Source organism: Schistocerca piceifrons, chromosome 1 (assembly GCF_021461385.2).
Source record: "Schistocerca piceifrons isolate TAMUIC-IGC-003096 chromosome 1, iqSchPice1.1, whole genome shotgun sequence".
Classification (NCBI taxonomy): domain Eukaryota; kingdom Metazoa; phylum Arthropoda; class Insecta; order Orthoptera; family Acrididae; genus Schistocerca; species Schistocerca piceifrons.
The window spans coordinates 376,903,103-376,923,168 of NC_060138.1; the positions used below are offsets into that span (position 1 = coordinate 376,903,103).

General features: G+C 39.0%; 1 protein-coding gene across 1 annotated transcript in view; it reads right to left on the reverse strand.

Moving 5' to 3' along the window:
• Window positions 1–7,343: 7,343 nt before the first annotated feature.
• Window positions 7,344–20,066, reverse strand: part of LOC124795826 (cysteine sulfinic acid decarboxylase-like) — a 97,797-nt gene continuing 85,074 nt past the window's right edge. Inside the window, exons 5-7 of the mRNA XM_047259912.1 lie at window positions 15,134–15,362; window positions 11,201–11,392; window positions 7,344–8,219 (exon numbers count right to left, since the gene is read on the reverse strand). Coding sequence (XP_047115868.1) covers window positions 8,046–8,219; window positions 11,201–11,392; window positions 15,134–15,362 — 595 coding nt within the window. The 3' untranslated portion in view covers window positions 7,344–8,045. The remainder of the gene's footprint in view (window positions 8,220–11,200; window positions 11,393–15,133; window positions 15,363–20,066) is intronic.

Here is a 20,066-nt window from a genome sequence, read left to right on the forward strand (position 1 = left end):
ACTGCTTAAATGCCTTTATGAATGCTATAATTAGTCTAATTTTTTGTTCAAAGTCCATATGAGAGTGATACATAGGGGCTGCAGAATATTTGTAGATCCCTCACTAAAATTACTGGTTCTCACAGTTTTATTAGTAGTTTATCATGGGTTAGTCTTTATTGTCTTCAAGTGTCTTCCATTTCTGGTTTTTCATCATTTCCATGAAGCTTTTCCAAGAATCAAACAAATCCGTGACCTTTTGTCCCAGCCTTCTTTATACATGTTCCGTATCACCTATTTGGTATGGGTCCCTTGAGAAAAATCATAAGATGGTACACACAAGAGAACTGTGAGCAGTCTCCTTTGTTGACTGATGTGCATTTTCCCAGTATCCTGCCAACAAACCAACACCTGCCATACCAACAACTGTGTGTATCTGACCATCACAAATCATTACACCTAGGTATTTGTACGATTCACTGACTCTAATTCTTAATAACTGATATTGTAGTCATAGTATCCTATGTTTTTTAAGCATGTAAGTTTACATTTCTGCATATTAAAGCAAGTTGCCCATCTTCGCACTTTGAAATCTTATCCATATCTGACTAATCATTTCTGGAGCTTTTTACAGACAGTACTTCATTATAGATGACTGCATCATCTGTAATATGTCTGAAGTTGGTATTAATATAACTTGCCTTGTGATTGATATATAACATGATGAATTAGGGTCCCAAGACACTTCCCTGGGGCATGCCTAGAGTCATTTCTGCTTCTCTTGAGTGACTGTCTATTCAAGATAACATGCTACATCCTCCCTACTGAAAAGACTTCAATCCAGTCACAAATTTTGTTTGATTCACAATACAATCATATTTTTCTCATTAATCATTGGTATGGTACCAAGTCAAGAAATACTGCATCCACCTGATTGCATGGCTCCATGACTTTCAGAATGTCATAGGTGAAAAGTGTAAACTGGGTTTTGCACAATAGGTGTTTTTTGAATCCATGCTATTTGTCATGAAGGAGGTCACTCTGTTCAAGGTACCCCATTAAGTTTTAGTTCAGAATATGTCCTGGGATTCTGCAACAGATGGACATCAGTGAAGTATGGCTGTAGTTTTGCGGCTCACTTCTGCCACTCTTTCATAGATGGAAGTGATTCATGCTTTCTTCCAATCACTGGCCACAGTTCTTTGTTCTTGTTCAAGGGACCTACAGCATATTATGGTTAAAATGAAAGCCAACTGAGCTACAGATTCTGTATGGAATCTGTTGTAACCCACCTGTTACAACACCTACCACCCAGAGTCTGGCCACTACAGTGAGCCTAGTGCTCACCAAAATTCAAACAGTTCACCACAATTACCAGAGGTGGCCACCATTGTCAGCCTAATCAACGACCACCAACACCAAGTACACGATGTGTGCACAGTACTACACCAGTGACACCTGATGGGAATAGCATCTTTTTAAGGGCATGCATGTGCCTCCAGGTCTTCAGTTGTTAATTGTGTTTGAGATATATAAACTACTTTCATTGTGTTCTTGTAGAATAATACAATAAATTGCATCTGTTTTACAGCCATGTGTTTCCTTCTGTTTCTTGTCAAGACATAAGTGGTGACAGCGAGGATTGAATTTATGCATGTTTTGGATTCTGTGGTTTTTCTGCCATTTGGCTCTTCCATGGAAGCTTTACTCTAGTTACATCTGCAACAGCAGCAGGTGCATACAGCCATGTTGAAATGGTTATTGGCTACACTGAGCCAGGCTCAGCCACCGATTGTTCACCCACCACAGTTCCCCCTTTGATGAATCGACAGAACAGTGGGATTCTTACAAGAAGGGGCTTCTGCAAGAAAGGGCTTCACCAAAGTTTTGTCGTACTCCAGCTGGTTGACATGGAGGTCTGCAAGGCTCTTTTCTTGTCATGGATGCCCCCTTGTATGTATCACCTGCTAGTTAGCTCCTCTGCAAGAATCAGCATCACTTTCTTTTGACAATATGCATAGTTTGCTGCCCTCCTGTCACCAAAAGCACATTCATGTGATCACTGGACTTGTTGAATTCTACCACTGTCACAAATGGTAATAGCAACTATGTTGAGATCGGGCAGCTGAGCTTCCCATGTCGTTTCATCATGGCTAGGTCTCAGGAGTCTTACATGGACGTCATAGTCAAAGATGCAATCATATGTTCAGTCCCAGATAAGGAGGTGCATCAGTGTGTCCTTCAGTTTGAGGAACCATTGTTAGAAGAGCTTTTGAATATTATGCAGTTGTTCCAGGTTCCCACATTGTGGGCAAGCAATTAGAGGTTTGAAGTGAAGCTGGTGTTGTTGGCAGTGTGCAGCTCACACTGAAGGGATTGGGGGCAGGGGGGGGGGGGGGGGGGAAGAGGAGGTACCTTCAGTACAAACAAGCCAACTTGGCCAATGAGATGAACACATCATTGGCAGCAGGAAGAGTGAACACCACTTCCTTCACACCACTCTTGTTTTTTACAGTCTAAGTGGGCAGCCTGCCCCAAGCAGTGGGCCTCTTGCCATAAATGTAAGATTACATACCAGTGGTATGTTGATCTTTATGCCCTCCTGCCCCAGGAGACTTTTCAGGAGTTAATGGTTGTCAATATTCATACTGTTTTGTTATCATATTTGCCATTGTCTGCAGGCCAGAACAAACTCTTCATTGAAGTGTGGGTAAGCCATTAATCATAGAATTCAATAAGGGGGGCTGCTGTGTCCCTGCTCAACTCACCAATGTACTCTCTCACTGTAAGCACAACTCAAGTGTCAGCTGATGAGCTATCACAAACAGCAGATTCCTATTCTTGGCTGATTCACAGTGGACACAGTACAAGTCAGTTGCCTGTTCAGTTACACACTTGGTGGTTAACAATGCACCTACTGAAAATTTGTTTGGGTTAGATGCTTTTGTTAATTTTGTTTTCTTGTATTACATATGTGGTGCATCTGGTTTCAGACAAAGTGCCTTATAGTAAATTGGGTTCTTTGTGTTCCAGACTTTTGGATCCATTTGCTCCAGGGGTAGTGCGCAAACAATTTCACAGCACCCTCAAACCCTCTGCCCATTCTCACTTTTTTGGGGCGTGGCTGGTCCAAATAGCTTTACATGACCAGCTTAAAACAGAGATGAATCACTTAATGTCATTGGGGGTGATTAGACCAATTTCCTCAAGTGAATGGGCTATGCTCTTACTGATTTCAAAGAAGCCATCTGGTCAGCTGAGGCTCTGTGGCTGCTTTGAGGTTACTATGTTAATGCATAGGCTGTCATAAACACTTACCCCCTACCTCACCCATAAGAGTCACTCACAAAGTTGTCTGGGGGCCAAAGCCTACATTCAGCTTCTGTTGGACGGGCCACCAAAACAATTGCTTATGGTAAATATGCTTTTTGGCATCTATCAGCATCAATGGCTAATGTTTGGAGTTGCTAGTGTGCCTGCCATCTTTCAATGTCTTTTAGAACAACATATGACTGCATAACCTCTGTTCTTGGTTACTGTTCTACAGACCATGGATCTCAAATGTAAATCTCACTAAATTTCACTTTTTCCAGCCTCCCATTGTTTATCTGGGTCATGAAATTTTGCGGCAGGGTATGCACCCCATGGAACAATGCTTGCCACCATTATGGCTTTTCCCTCTCCATTTAATCTATGAGAACATCAGGCATTCCTTGGCTTACTATCACAAGTTTATTCCCAGAGCAGCTACTATTGTCCACCCCTTGCATTTGTTGCTTCAGAAAAGTGTTCCTTTCATTTGGCCTGCAGCCTGGGGACATGCTTTTGTGCACTCAAGGATAGTCTTTGCTCAGTGCCGTGCCTTGCATTTCAACCCAGTAAGCATCTGGTCCTGGCCATGGATGTATTCTAGTACAAGGTAGAGGCAGTCCTGGCCCACCGCCATTCACATGACTCCAGACAACGTTTTGCTTTTGTGTCAAAAACACTCAGCTCAGCTCAGCATCACTATTCTCAGTGGAAAAAAATTCTTGGTATCATCTATGCCTTACAAAAATTTCATGTGTTCTTGTATGGTGCAAAAATTCATTTAATTACTGATCATAAGCCCTTGGTTTCTCTGTTTAGCTTGTCAGTGTCCTTACCAGACAAAGCCACTCGTCAGGACTTCTCCTCCTTGTACTGTTACGATGTCCATTTTTCTCCCACATTGCAACATGCAATGATCCCTCATTCAACCAGAAAGAACTCCTCTGTTTTCAACTGGGTATGAGGTGGCCCTACCATCCACATGGCCAGGCATAGGGCCAGATCCAGAATTTTTATGCGTTGTGCCTTTGTCTCTTCCTCCCTGCAATGTGGTTCCAGCTGCACTGTGGTGGTAGGTCCTCTGCTTATTACACTGGGATCACTAGGAAATCACTCGCACAAACCTGTTGGCATGCCACCACATGTTTTGTCTAATTATCAAGCAGGAGGTGGAACACCTTGTCACAACCTGCTGCAAGTGTTTGGGTCTGCAAGTGCCTCAGAGGCAATCCCTACACAGCTTTAGGAAAGAGACCATACTGATTTTGTTAGTGATTCCCTTGTTACTGGTGGCTGATTTTTCTCATTTTTCTTATGTCCTGCAATGCCAAATGTGACTGTGAAGGCTTGCCTTGAGCCCTGGATTCAGACAATGGTCCTCAGTTCAGGGTGCAATCTTTCAAGGACTTTTGTACACACAATAGCATTCACCATGTGATGGTGCCTCCCTTCCATCCACAGATGAAATGCAAGTCAAAACACCTTTTCCACACTTTTAAGACACAGATGCACAAGTACATAAAAGATTTCCCAGTTGAGGAGGCTTTCATTCTTTTTTTTTTAATTATTAAAAAGAAGCTCTTACAGAATTATGCCAATTAGGTTCAAGAGTCCCACTGAGCTCCTGCTTGACTGTCAACCTTGGATGCTGCTCAACCTCTTGGTGCCAGGCAGGCATCACCCCAGTGACACCGGTTTTGTTGACGTTTGCACTCAGCACACCACTCTAGGCCAGGGCGTTTGGATGGCACTCTCTTGGGGTTTCCAGATGTCATCCACAGCCAGTGTGGTTGCTCCATGTTCAAGGTTCATACCAAAGATCAACTGGTGGCATGCCATCAGAATCAGCTGCATTCCGGAATGGGCACAGGTCTGCCTCCTCAGGCCGTGGATATGAGGCCTCATTGGCCATTCTGGGGATCAAGCAGGCCTGGTCATGCCCGCCTACCCTGGCAGTCAGAACTTCTTCAGCACTGTTGGCAGGTTTGACTCCTGCAGCTGGTGCCAGCACCTCCCACTGCACTGAGCAGGCGCTGCCATCAATGTGGATCGAAGCTGGGTCTGTCACCAGATTCTCTTTTTCAGACCACTGTCATTGCTGCCTGTGCATGACCCTTGTTGCGGATTGAGACTTCCAGATGGCGCCCATCCACTTGTCACCAGTCCTGTCCACCAGTTGCCCCAAGATCTGTGAGTGGAGAGTGTGCCCTAGTCCCACTAACTTTCGTCCATATGCACCAGTCTGGGCAGATCGATAACTTCTCATTCCTTTGGCTGCCACTCCCGGTAATGTCACAGATATTTCTTTGGCTACAGCATCGTGGATGGTGACACCTGGCCTTCCACCCTGACATAATTTGGGCTACTATGGCAAGTATAGTTGTGACAACATTCAAACTGGGTGCCTGCAACTACCTGAGGCAGCCACCAGGGGCAGCCCTGTCACTGAGTATAGCCACCATCTTCGCCAAGCACATGTAACACTACACCAGTAAGGGCATACACAGGGCTGCTGGCCCTCAGTTGTTAACTGTGCTCAAGACATGTGAACTACTTTCATTATATTCTGTTGATGCCATTGTGTGACCCAATAAATTGTATCTCTTTTATGGCTGTATGTTTCCTTGTGTTCCCAGTTAGAACAAAATCAAACAGGGATTCTGTTGGGCCCTGGAGTCTTCCTCAATTTTAATGATTTTCACTGTTTCTCAATGCCATTGATACTAATATATACATATATATAAAGAAAGATGATGTGACAAACCATACGAAAGTGCTGGCAGGTCGATAGAAAAACAAACAAACACATACATACAAACAAAATTCTAGCTTTCGCAACCAATGGTTGCTTCGTCAGGAAAGCAACCATTGGTTGCGAAAGCTAGAATTTTGTGTGTATGTATGTATTTGTTTGTTTTTCTATCGACCTGCCAGCACTTTCATATGGTAAGTCACATCATCTTTCTTATTAAATATATTTTTCCTGCGTGGAATGTTTCCCTATTATATTCATATATATATATAAAATTGAGCTTTGCAATGGCTCAAGAAGCAAACTGGGGCAGTGCTTCTACGTATTTCATTGTGAAGGAGCATTTGAAAATGAAATTCATTGTTTCTCCTTTCGCTTTCCTACCTCAGTTTCAGCTCCTGTATTTTCCATGAAGATCTAGACACTAACTTTGGTGACAGTGACAACCGTTACACATGACCAGAATTTCTTTTGAGTTTTTCAAGGGATCTTTCAATAAGATTTCACTACAGCAGTCATTGTAGGCTTCATACATAACCCTCTTGACTGCCAAATGTGTTTCATTCAGCACACAAAAAAATTGAATGTGCTGGTTTATGTAATTGGCATTATTTTTGGACTTTCTATGAATGTGGTGTCTGTATCAGATGCTAGTATCTGAAGACAGGTACCATGACTGATCCCCTTATTCAAGTGAACTTCTTTAACGGCTGAATTTGTTGAACCAATAAGAGAATAATGCCACTGAAGGAGACATGCCCTTGAAACAAAAGTCCGTCTGCAGAGGCACAGACTTCCACTCACACCCAGTTTGAAAACAAAAAGGAGAGTATTGTGCAGAAAAGATTGTAGTCAACTCTGTGGCAGATTGTGACTGAATTTTCCACACAGCATGACACTACTTTTACATTCAAATATAAATAAAACTACAACTAAAAGTTCTTGAAAGAAATAATTTTCCCACTTCAGGCTGTTTTTATTCAAAACAACACTTTGTTTCACTGACTATTAACTAACTTCATTCCCTAAGGCACTACCAAGCAACATAACGGAAAAATTGAAACTGAAATATATTGTCTGTTTAAAATAAGAAATAGCTCGATGATTTACAGCAAGAAATTTAATGTGACTGTGATCCCGAGCATAAAAAGACTATTTTGCCAACAAAACATTAGAGGTGATACTGACGTCCCACATGTTACATTTTGTATGTGTTGCAGTGGATTAGGTCTTCTACAGGCTTAGAGGGAATCACAACTGCAAACAGTATATTTATCTCATAGACACCACAACAACATGTTCTTGATTGGCACCAAGATGTTGATGGCAGTATCATATTTATTTCAATAATATGTACAAAGTTCTCCTGTTAAAATATTATATCAGCAAATTAGTACAACACAAAATAGCACATTTTAAAAGATCCATTAAATTTACTATGTTTTACATTGGCAAAATATTCTTGCTTCCCTTATTGTCTTAACTGCTTGTGGTAAAATTAACTGTACAGCATTCCAAAAAAATATGCATTGTTTAATTTATGTGATTAAGGAATAATTTCAGAATACTTGACAATTCTTTGAACTATTTGTAATCTGTTTGTCATAACACTAGCCAATAATGTCAGCAAAGAAATACATTTCATGTTTTAAAAATATGCTGCTTACCAATACTATTCACACCATTAATTGCTTTTAATGATTGATTAAGAAATGTAAAGGTAAATACAGAAAACTTTTCTCTGAAATAAAGGACAGGTCAAAAGAAAGGGCAGCACACTGCAGACAATTTACCTCAAAATATTTTTTGTGTTGACCTTCTTATGTATTTGACAACTGTGTTTCAGTGTTCTCTTGTGTCAGTTTTAGTATGCTTGTGCAGTAATATTTTAATCCAGTTGAAAGCATACTTTTTGTTAAAAGTTCATGAATGATGAAATTACACTTTGACAAATAAATTAACACTTAATCTCACAAATTATTTCAATATGCTAGCAGAGAAACATTCAAAGACTAGACCCAAGTCGATCCAATTCCTCCAAAAAATAGTCAATATCAGCATGTGTGACAGCAGAGTTCTGCACAACGAATCGGAAGAAGTTTGGCCAGTTTCGAAGTGGTTGATAGTTGATCATCATACTTCCTTTCTTCATCATCAATTCTTTTAACTTTGCAGCAACCTATATATTAAATATTAGAAAAACAAAAGAACCGAATAAATGTCACACACATGAAAAATAAAGATATTACACATTTCTAATATATTATTATATTTATTATCTTCCATCAACACACTGGAAATATTAGTTTATAATCACATTTTGGAATCTGTGTTATGTAGATATCCAAACAAATACAATCTCTCTCTCTCTCTCTCTCTCTCTCTCTCTCTCTCTCTCTCTCTGTGTGTGTGTGTGTGTGTGTGTGTGTGTGTGTGTGTGTGTGTGTGTGTGTGTGTGTGTTATGCCATAATGTAAGTTCCTAAATTTACAAACAATGCATAACCTCACAAATCTACCTCCTGGGTCTTTACACTATAGCAAAACTTTCAAATTTTAAAAATAAGCTATAAAATGCATATCATACATTTTTATTTTCATTTCCATTGATGTAAAAAAGTAACATTAGTAATAAAACAAGTTTCAATGTAACATACTGAGACAACAGGAGTAATTACAAAAGTATCAGTTAGAAACTAATATCCCCTTATCTAAATCTTAATTCATATTAATTGATGCCACAGTTCTGGGAACACATAGTAATATGTAATTGGTTCATTTGTTAGTTAGTTTGTTAATTCTTTCATTGTATTCTGTAGAGTCCATCATGCAGCGGAGTCAGAAATGAAGCAACATAAACATCAATAAAGAGTGTGATGAAGCAAGCTGGGATAATTTTAATTCTCCTCTTGTTTTGCCATCTGCCTCCTTAAATTCGTTTTTTTCATCTTTTACTAATTACTATTAACATATGTGAGTATAATCTGCAATTTCATAAAACAAAAAGGTTGGCCCTCAGTTTTAAGAAAAATAATGCCTAGTCAAATTTTGTGCTTAGTTTTATGTATGTAATTGATATTCTAATTTATTTTGAGTATGCCTAGTTAGTATCTTTTGTTAAAGGGTGAAATCAGTAATTGTTTCGTAACTTAAATTGTATTGTTGACCTATAAACAAATACAAATTCTGTAATAATTGTAAACATTTGGAAGATGAAATATTAGTAATCTTAAAGTATCTATTTGGCATAATTCATTCAAAAGTAATTAATAATGTTGTCAAAAGTATTGTTTGTGTAATGACATTTGTTAATTTCATGATTTAATCAAATAATTCAGCCTAACTCTTGTAGTAGAAGAAACTGTTAAAAAGAACCAATTTTTCAATGTATTCAGTTAGTTTAATGAGTTTAGTTTTAATTGTAATTTCTGTAAATTAAACATCAACCAATGTGTAGTTGCAGTGCTTGTTATTGTGATGATATATAAGGGCCCAATTTTTGACCCTGAGACAATCAGCCCATGGTCGAGTTTCAGACAAGAAACCAGTGTTGGTTAGAACAACAACAATGCATCAACTTAACCGTGAAATAAATGTTACACCAATAGGCTGTAAGTTAAAGCAATGACAGTGCCTGTTCAATTTATTTGAAAGACTGCAAAATGGGTGGTCAGGTGTTTACTGCTAGTAGATGTTCAACAGTAAACTATTGTAGCAGTATGTGGATGTTCGCCTGAAATCTATTTATGAGGCTTATCAAAAGTTAAACAATATTGCACTGGCCATCATTGTGACATGATAATATGAACAATGCTCAACTTCTAGCTCTCCTACATTTGACTGGCCAGCCTCTAACCTGCCTATGATCTGACCATGTTTAAACCTATCCAGATGTATTATTTGAGCCATCATGTTTCCATATGACTTGAATACCATTTGGCAATTGTATAAAACAAATACTTACTTAAGACTGTGCCTGCATTTGTTGTTGTAGACAAACTAAGTGGTCCTATACTGGCATACCATATAAGCCTCATGTTTACGTGTTAGTTTGCCACAGTGTAGTCTGCATGGTGTAAAGATTTTTTATGAATGCATAAGATCCATTAGCTTATGCACAATGGTGTATTTTTGAACAATAATGTAAATGCTGTTTTCTGGAGTAAATCTAACTCCTCAGTATTTTGTTGTTCATTCTGAGGTGCAATATTTGTTATCACTGTAAGAAAGTTACTTTAAAATGCCATCATTGCTGCCACAGCTGTTACCTCAGAATTCTTCATTCTTTTCTTGTTCTTGTTCTTCTTCTTCTTCTTTTATTATTATTATTATTATTATTATTATTATTACTCCTTTGAGTGCTGTCTTCTTGCAGAAGGTTGCAAGCCACCATCAAGCATTTTCCTCTTTTCTCAACTTTCCTAACCAAGTTGGTAATGTCCAAGATGTTGAGCCACCCTTAAGGATTCAGTGATGCCTAAATTATCTTCCATTCACCCCCAAATGTTCCTTCTTTTTTCAGTGATAAGCTGCATGAAACAGTACTTTCCACATGAAAAATTGTTCAGAATACATTGTCAGTTAAGTACTTCTGTTGTCAGTCATGCGAACTGTACAGAAGACTCTTAATGTACAGTGATACATTCACATATCAAATACCTTAAGCCTGTTCATGGGTCTCTTTTTAACTGTCTAGACTTCATTCCATGCAGTACTACTCTTAAGTACAACACAGTGTGTTGTATGTGTATTTTGCTCTTTTGATACCTAACAGACTAGACTACTTTACAGCCCTAGTGGTAATGGAACTTGAGCTCTTGATTGCACTGTACAGTTTGTACACTTCACATGTGAGAATTTATTATTTAGTATAGAGTAGCTATTCATATTTCAATTTCTGACTCCACAGTAGAAAAAAATTGAAAATAATGTAGTAGCTGTCCAGTCATAATACTCTAGAAAGTTCCATTCATCTCATTACATTACTGAAAATTGGTGAACCTGGAGATGTAATATCAATGAATTTAACAAATTTTATGTAGCCTTCTGAGTTTTCTAAATGTAAAACATGACAGTATGCATTTATACATGACTTGTACCATCAATATTTCTAGTGTAATGGAAATGTTTGGTATTAAATTTAAATAGTAAATAATGAATACCTTGTGCAAAGACTGGTGGAAATCATTTTGATTATCTAGGCCTTGCAGCCTCTTTGGAATGTACCAGAAGCAAACATTAATATATTCAGGTTCCAAAACCAGTTTAAATGCTTTGTGAGCCTTTATCTTTGTTGTAAGGTACCGTGAACAGTCCATCAAACTGTCTACATGTTGTTCAAATCCTTCAGAACCCTTTAAAAAAGAATAAAAATATCATTTTATTCCCAAGCATGTTACTACAAATATGACAAACAAATGACACAACAGAATATACAATGTCACTAATGTTTATTCATACTGAGTATTCACAAATATCATTAAATACATTTCACCATCAATAGCACACTCTTACAAGAATGATGACATGCACGGAAATCGTGGTAGTACAATTGGGAATTTCTCTGTTACTTCAGTTAGATTTTATGTAACTACACACTGGGCACTCATGTACAGGTGAAAAATTATTATTTACTTTTCATTTTACAAGTATATGTACTAACTGCATAGCTATAAAATTTTTGTAGTTCTGTCCTCAAGCATAGAGCTTAAACCTCTTCAGAACAGAAAACAGTGTTTTTAATACACACATTCATTGACTGATCCTGTAATGATGGAAAACTATCATGACTGTGGAATGAGCAAATAATGACTTTAGTATATGGAGAGAGAAACTATGTCATCTATTGTAATGGAAGAAAATATTGCTTCTGCATTCTGTATATGAGCAAATGTAAGTAATGCTCATTGTAATGATACAGATTAGAGTGGAATATGATACATTAACTTTAATAAAGAAATTGAATTACATAAATTTTTCATGTTTACTGTAAAACACAGTCATTTTCAAAAGTCATTGTGTTATTAGTCTGCAAAAATACTGTATCAGTTTCAAATTAACTAAAAAAATACATACATAAAAAAAGGTTTTGCATCACCTTGGTTCTGAGAGTTCTGGAACCTGTACAGAAAACTGGAATAGAGATCAACATAAACTTCATTTCTGCCCTTTCTATTGCTCATGAAAACCACACATTGCATGTTGTAGCACCATACAGCAAGACCTTCAGAGGTTGTGGTCCAGATTGCTGTACACATCAGTACCTCTAATACCCAGTAGCATGTCCTCTTGCATTGATGCATACCTGTATTCATCATGGCACACTATCCACAAGTTCATCAAGGCACTGTTGGTCCAGATTGTCCCACTCCTCAATGGCGATTTGGCATAGATCACTCAGAATGGTTGGTGGGTCACATCGTCCATAAAGAGCCCTTTTCAGTCTATCCCAGGCATGTTCGACAGGATTCATGTCTGGAGAACAAGCTGGCCACTCTAGTTGAGTGATGTCATTATCCTGAAGGAAGTCATTCACAAGATGTGCATGATGGGGGCACAAATTGTCATCCATGAAGATGAATGTCTTGCAAATATGCTGCTGATATGGTTGCACTATCACTTGGAGAATGGTATTCACGTATCGTACAGCCGTTCTGGCATGTTCCATGACCACTAGTGGCATACATCAGCCCCACATAATGCCACCCCACAACTGCAGGGAACCTCCACCTTGCTGCACTCACTGGACAGTGCATCTAAGGCATTCAGCCTGATCAGATTGCCCCCAAACATATCTCCGATGATTGTCTGGTTGACAGCATATGTGAACTCATCAGTGAAGAGAATGTGATGCCAATCCTGAGTGGTCCATTTGGCATGTTGTTGGGCCCATCTGTACCACGCTGCATGGTTTCGTGGTTGTAAAGACGGACCTCGCCATTGACGTCTGGAATGAAGTTGCCCATCATGCAGCCTATTGCACACAGTTTGAGTCGTAACACAACATCCTGTGGCTGCACAAAAAGCATTATTCAACATGGTGGCGTTGCTGTCAGGGTACCTCCGAGCCATAATTCATAGGCAGTGGTCATCCATTGCAGTAGTAGCCCTTGGGGGCCTGAGTGAGGCATGTCACGGACAGTTCCTGTCTCTCTGCATCTCCTCCATGTCTGAACAACATCGCTTTGGTTCACTCCGAGATGCCTGGACACTTCACTTGTTGAGAGCTCTTCCTGGCACAAAGTAACAATGCAAACATGATCGAACTGCAGCATTGACCATCTAGGCAAGGTTGAACTACAGGCAACATGAGCCGTGTATCACCTTCCTGGTGAAATAACTGGAACTGATCGGCTATTGGACCTCCACCATCTAATAGGCGCAGCTCATGCACGGTTGTTTACATCTTTGGGTGGCTTTAGTGACATCTCTGAACAGTTAAAGGGATTGTATCTATGATACAATATCCACAATCAACCTCTATCTTCAGAAGTTCTGGGAACCGGGGTTAAAGAAATCTTTTTTTGATGTGTGTATTTACAAAATTTCATCATGACAAATAATTGTATCATTTTGTTAATCTTGTGTCAAAGACTCAGGGAAATTATTAATAATAATAACCACTGAGTAATTGAAATGCAAAATAACTTTTTTTCCTGTATTAACTCTTTAAGAAATGTATTTCTCTAATCAATTTAAAACTGCGTTAATATCTAAACTCTCCTTTCATAAAATTTGTAACCATATTTAATAGTATCAAACCCTGTATTCAGACTACTAAAAATTTATAACTGTTAGCTGTAATTCCAATTATTCACTCATCTAAATGGTAGTATGTAATATGGCTTTTGTTGAATGCTACTTATACCACAGTGGAATGCCGCCCCCCCCCCCCCCCCCCCAAATTTAGTGCAGTGGTAGCTGCCGCTGTGTTCAAAGTTACAGCAGGTGGTCAGTTTGGTTGTTGTCAGATCCTGTTAAACTCAATACTGTGAAAAGTTAGGTTTTTTTATGTCTAGTGAAATTGAATACAAAAAATTAAAAATATTGTGAAACATTTGTCTGGTTATTAGGGTAGGCAAATGATGGAATTACACTTTTCACAACAAAGTACATTTTAAAAATTTTTTAGTTACATGTTTGTCATTTGAAGTTTCACTTCACAGTAAAGTACTGGCAGTTGTCCCAACATAATCACCCTACATTTTTAAATATATTTTCTAGTAAATATTAATTAAATTTACCCTTACATGTTTGCTAATGAATGCCGTAACACTTCAATGAAAAGGTTGTAAAGTTTAAAAATGGCTAATTGTATGCATATTATAAAACTGAAAGACTCTGCACCAATATCCTGCTTTCAATGCAAACCATTGTTCAAGCATTCAACATCAGTGGTCTGTTGTATATCCTCTCTGATCCTTCAGATGTGCAGTAAGTAGAGGTGAACCAGTAGAGTGGTGGCTTCCATACTCTGTTGTCAGGAAGCGGTTCTGTATGAAGTACCGGACCACTGGATGTTGTTCAGCACTGAACTGGTAACTGATTTGGGACACTGTGGCCTGTTTGTTCTCTGTTACAATCCAAAGCTGTCAATGTTAACCACTGTCACCAATACAGTATTGCCCAAGACAGCTGACATTTGCTTGCAATGGCTTTCTCTGAGCCATGGAACTCATGGAATAACCTTGACATACCTGCACAATCTTGATGCAGGAGTGGCCCAAGCACAAGATTCTCACAGTTTAGATGCAACCAAATGTCCTGATTCCAATCATCTAGCCCACTGCCCACATTTTATTGCCATTCTAATGGCCAGTAAAAGCCATAACAGCTTTCAAGTTACACGAAATAAAAACTCTCCCTCTCCCTCTCCCTCTCTCTCTCTCTCTCTCTCTCTCTCTCTCTCTCTCTCTCTCTCTCTCTCTCTCTCTCTCTCCAAAGTAGGAACTACTTCTAATTCAATTTCTCATGGCATATTTTCTAAGAACAACAACAGGTACTAGGCTACTACTTACATCACTCATACAGCCTCTTGTATCTATCATAAATAATTATCATAATTTAATTTGCGACATATCTCATAAGAATCCTACCTTTGCTTTCCACATAAGCCAGAAATGCATGACATCAGGACGACGACCACACTGAAGGTATTTATCTCCAATATCATAACTCGTGTCATAAAATTTGTCTTTTTGGAAGAGATAGGCTGCTTCACGAGCATGGCACGATTTTAGTAAACCAGGGTGGCGTACAAGAAGAACTGAACATTGTTGTGGAGACGCCAAAAGCTTGTGAGGATTCCATACTACTGAATCTGCTCTGCAAATCAATAGATAATACACTTGCAAGAATACTTAAAAATTATTTGAGTTCTCTCTCTCTCTCTCTCTCTCTCTCTCTCTCTCTCTCTCTCTCTCACACACACACACACACACACACACACACACACACGCACACTTACACTATTGGTGGTCATGGAGAATCGTGACACTCACTTTGTGTATCATTTGTGTGTGTGTGTGTGTGTGTGTGTGTGTGTGTGTGTGTGTGTGTGTAGGAGAGATAGTACATAAACTGGAGAAATAGTAGTTTTTTTGGAAACTGTTTTTGCCAGTCTTTCAGCCGCATGGCACTGAGTCTGTACTTAATTTTGTTTATTATTTCCAAAATATTCTATGTTTTAACTTCACTGGACATTTCTTTTGTGTTCATAACTCAACATATATTGCTATCAAAGAATTGTTATCTATTGGTCTTGAAGGTATTTCTCAGTTCAGCTGAAGAAGTTTTAGGCTAAAAGTTGGTATATTCTACCGCATAACTGTATGTCGGTAAGTATCTGTGCAACTTACTGAACAGATTGTGTTATGTCTGACTACACATCTGGGAATTTTGCATTTTATTCACTATATTACTGTCTTCAATTGGGCAAGAAAGACAAAAAAAAATGGTTCAAATGGCTCTGAGCACTATGGGACTCAACATCTTAGGTCGTAAGTCCCCTAGAACTTAGAACTACTTAAACCTAACTAACCTAAGCTCATCACACACACCCATGCCCGAGGCAGGATTCGAACCTGCGACCGTAGCAGTCCCGCGGTTCCAGACTGAATTGCCAGAACCGCACGGCCACCGCGGCTGGCCAAGAAAGACAGCCACATCACACTAACTGCAAGGACATTGATGAGTCTTGGACAGACCAGAGACTTCTTATCAATCCTCTCAGATTCCCAATCAATAGAAAATCTTTCACATATTTTATAATATGGAGATACTTATAACACACTGAAAAGGCCAGAACAAAGTATCAAAATTCTATTTTAGGCCAGCCAACCCACCACCTAGTCAACACGAAAAGTAAAGATGAAGTGGGCCAAACTTCTAAGTATCTTTCTACAATTAAAATAAAAGGTAGATTGCTTCTTACCATAAAGTTGACACATTGAGTTACAGACAGGCACAATTAAAAGACATTTACACTTTAGCTTTCAGCCACAGCCTCCATCAGAAAAAGAAACACAAAACACAGTCATTCACACAAGCAAACACACTTCATGCCCTCATGACTGTCATCTTGAGCTTGGACCAGAATTCCAATGACTCTCAAAACATGTCATCTGAAATGATGCAATTCTCCTTCACTTACTTTCTGTACAATGCATTCTGGGAAGTAATATCAAAGGTGTTTTTCATGAATTATGGCACTATTGTGTTATGTTTGCAATTTCAGAGCTGCTGCATTGTGTAAGTGATGTGTGGTTTCCATGCAGCAGCTCACACATAACATCACACATAAATACTATGATAAATTAAAAATGCCCTCAGTAATGGTAATTGTTTCCCAGAATGTGTCTTCCAGGGAATAAATTGGAAAATTGTGACTGGCAATAGCAAATGTTATTTTATAACAAACAAAACCATTGTTCTTAGAGTCCACACCTAAAGGATAAAGTGAAAATGGATAGACCAGTGCATCTCGACAGGCTGTCCTAAAGGGTCTCGACTAGTTAGTTTCAAAAGTTTTTTTGTAATGGGAGTTGTCAATGTAAGTTTTCTGCTTGTGTCTGTATGTGTGGATGGATATGTGCGTGTGTGCGAGTGTATACCTGTCCTTTTTTCCCCCTAAGGTAAGTCTTTCCGCTCCTGGGATTGGAATGACTCCTTACCCTCTCCCTTAAAACCCACTTCCTTTCGTCTTCCCCTCTCCTTCCCTCTTTCCTGATGAGGCAACAGTTTGTTGCGAAAGCTTGAATTTTGTGTGTATGTTTGTGTTTGTTTGTGTGTCTAACGACCTGCCAGCGCTTTCGTTCGGTAAGTCACCTCATCTTTGTTTTTATATATAATTTTTCCCACGTGGAATGTTTCCTTCTATTATATTGATAAGTTTATAAAAAGATGGGACTGGAAACTTACTGAATGCACTGTACCACAATACTTGAAGATTCTTGTATCCCTACCCTGGATGTAAAGTCACATTTATGACAAAATGTTTCATTTGAATATCACTACTATCACTAAATCTGTGCAGTGTAGCAAAATTATATTATTTCATAAGTTTCGTTTTTAAGTAGTAAAGACAAGTCCTGTGCCAATTAGGACTGCATGACTTTTTAAGAACAAAAAATTTTTGTTACTGAGAGGCACAAAGTTTTATTCACAAAAAGAAACACACACACACACACACACACACACACACACACACACACACACACACACACACACACACTCATTCATTCATACAAGCAAGCATATCTCATGCAACCATGACCATCATCTCCAGCAGCTCAGAATGGTATGCAACTGTCATGTAGAACGGAAGCAACAATCAGGAAGGGGTGGGTAAGAGGGAGATATAAAGGGTATGGTTGAGGAGAGAAAAGAGTGCTGTATGGTAGAGCATGCAGGGACTATATTTTCAACAGGTGCAGCTTTGGGAGCTGTGGGGCATGGAGAGGGGGGTGGGGGGTGGGGGGCAAAAAAGGAGAGGACTGGGGAAAGGGAAAGGGAAAGATGGATGGGTGCATTGGCAGAGGGCGGCACATGCAGAGGGTAAGAGGATGAGAATAGTGGGGATGTGATAGAGCAGAAGAGTGGAAACTGTTGGATGGAAGATTTGGAGACAGTAGTTTAGTATAGATTGAGGTTGAGATAATTTCAGGAGCGGAAAATGTGTTGTAAGGATAATGCCCATCTGTGGAGTTCAGAAAAGCAGGAGGTGGATGGGAGGATCCAGATGGCCTGAATTATGAAACAGACACTGAAATCAATGACATTATGTTCAGCTGCATTTGTGCCACAGGGTGGTCTACTGTGTTGCTGGCCATAGTTTGGCAGTGGCCATTCATCGTGGTGGATAATTGGTTAGTAGGAATTTCTTTTTAGTCATCAGTCTTCTGACTGGTTTGATGAGCCCACCATGAATTCCTCTTCTGTGCCAGCCTCTTCATCTCAGAGAAGCACTTGCAACCTATGTTCTCAATTATTTGTTGGATGTATTCCAATCACTGTCTTCCTTTACAGTTTTTGCCTTATAAGCTCCCTCTACTACCATGGAAGTCAATCCCTGATGTTTCAACAGATGTCCTATTATCCTGTCCCTTCCCCTTGTCAGTGTTTTCCACATATTCTTTTCTTCTCCAATTCTGTGCAGAACCTCCTCATTCCTTATCTTATCAGTTTACCTAATTTTCAACAATTCTTCGATACTCTTCTGTTTTGGTTTTACCACAGTCTTTGTTTCGCTTCCGTACAATGCTGTGCTCCACATGTACATTCTCAGAAATTTCTTCCTCAAATTAAGGCATGTTTGATACTAGTAAACTTCTCTTGGCCAGAAATGTCCTTCCTACCAGAGCTAGTCTGCTTTTGATGCCTTTCTTGCTGTGTCCGCCATGGATTATTTTGCTGCCTAGGTAGCAGAATTCCTTAACTTTATCTACTTCATGACCATCAATCCTGATGTTAAGTTTCACACTGTTCTCATTTCAGCTACTTCTCATTACTCTTGTCTTTCTTCAGTTTATTCCCAATCCATATTCTGCACCCAACCTCTGTGATTGCCTTTTTAGAGATGTTCACTCCTCTTCAACTAAACCACCTATTGAGCTATTCCTTATTGTTGTATCTATAGCCTAAGATACCTTCAAGCATATCTGTTCATTCCTTAGTACTTTCAAGTACCATTTCTTTGTATATTGATTCTTCCTGAGTAATTTCTTAAACTTCAGCCTACTCATCATCATTACTAAATTGTGATCTGAGTCTGTACCTGCTCCTGGGTATCTCTTACAATCCAGTATCTGATTTTCAAATCTCTCTGTCTGACCATGAAGTAACCTAACTGAAACTTCTTGTACCTCCCAGTCTTTTCCAAATACCTCTGTCTCTTGTGATTCTTGAACAGAGTATTCTCAATTATTAGCTGAAATTTATTGCAGATGTCACCAGACTCATACATTCTACACACCAACATGAACAGTTGTTTTGTAGGCACTTCCCCCTTTATAAATTATGGTGGAATGTTATTTACCCCTTCTGCCTTATTTGGTCTTCAGTTCTCCAAAGCTCTCTTAAATTGTGATTCTAGTACTAGATTCCCCATCTCTTCTTAATCGACACCTGTTTCTTCTTCTATCTCATCAGACAAATCTTCCCCCTCATAGAGATCTACAATGTACTCTTTCCACCCATCTACTCTCTCCTCTACATTTAACAGTGGAAGTCCTGTTGCACTCGTTATGTTACCGCCCTTGCTTTTAATTTCACTGAATGCTGTTTTGATTTTCCTATATGCTGAGTCAGTCCTTATGAGAATCATTTCTTTTTCGATTTCCTCAAATTTTTCATGGAGCCAGTTCATCTTAGCTTTCCTGCACTTCCTAGCACTTCCTATTTATTTCATTCCTAAGCAACCTGTATTTTTGTATTCCTGAATTTCCCTTAACATTTTTGTACTTCTTTCTTTCATCAATCAACTGTAGTATCTCTTCAGTTACCTATGGTTTCTTGGCAGCTACTTTCTTT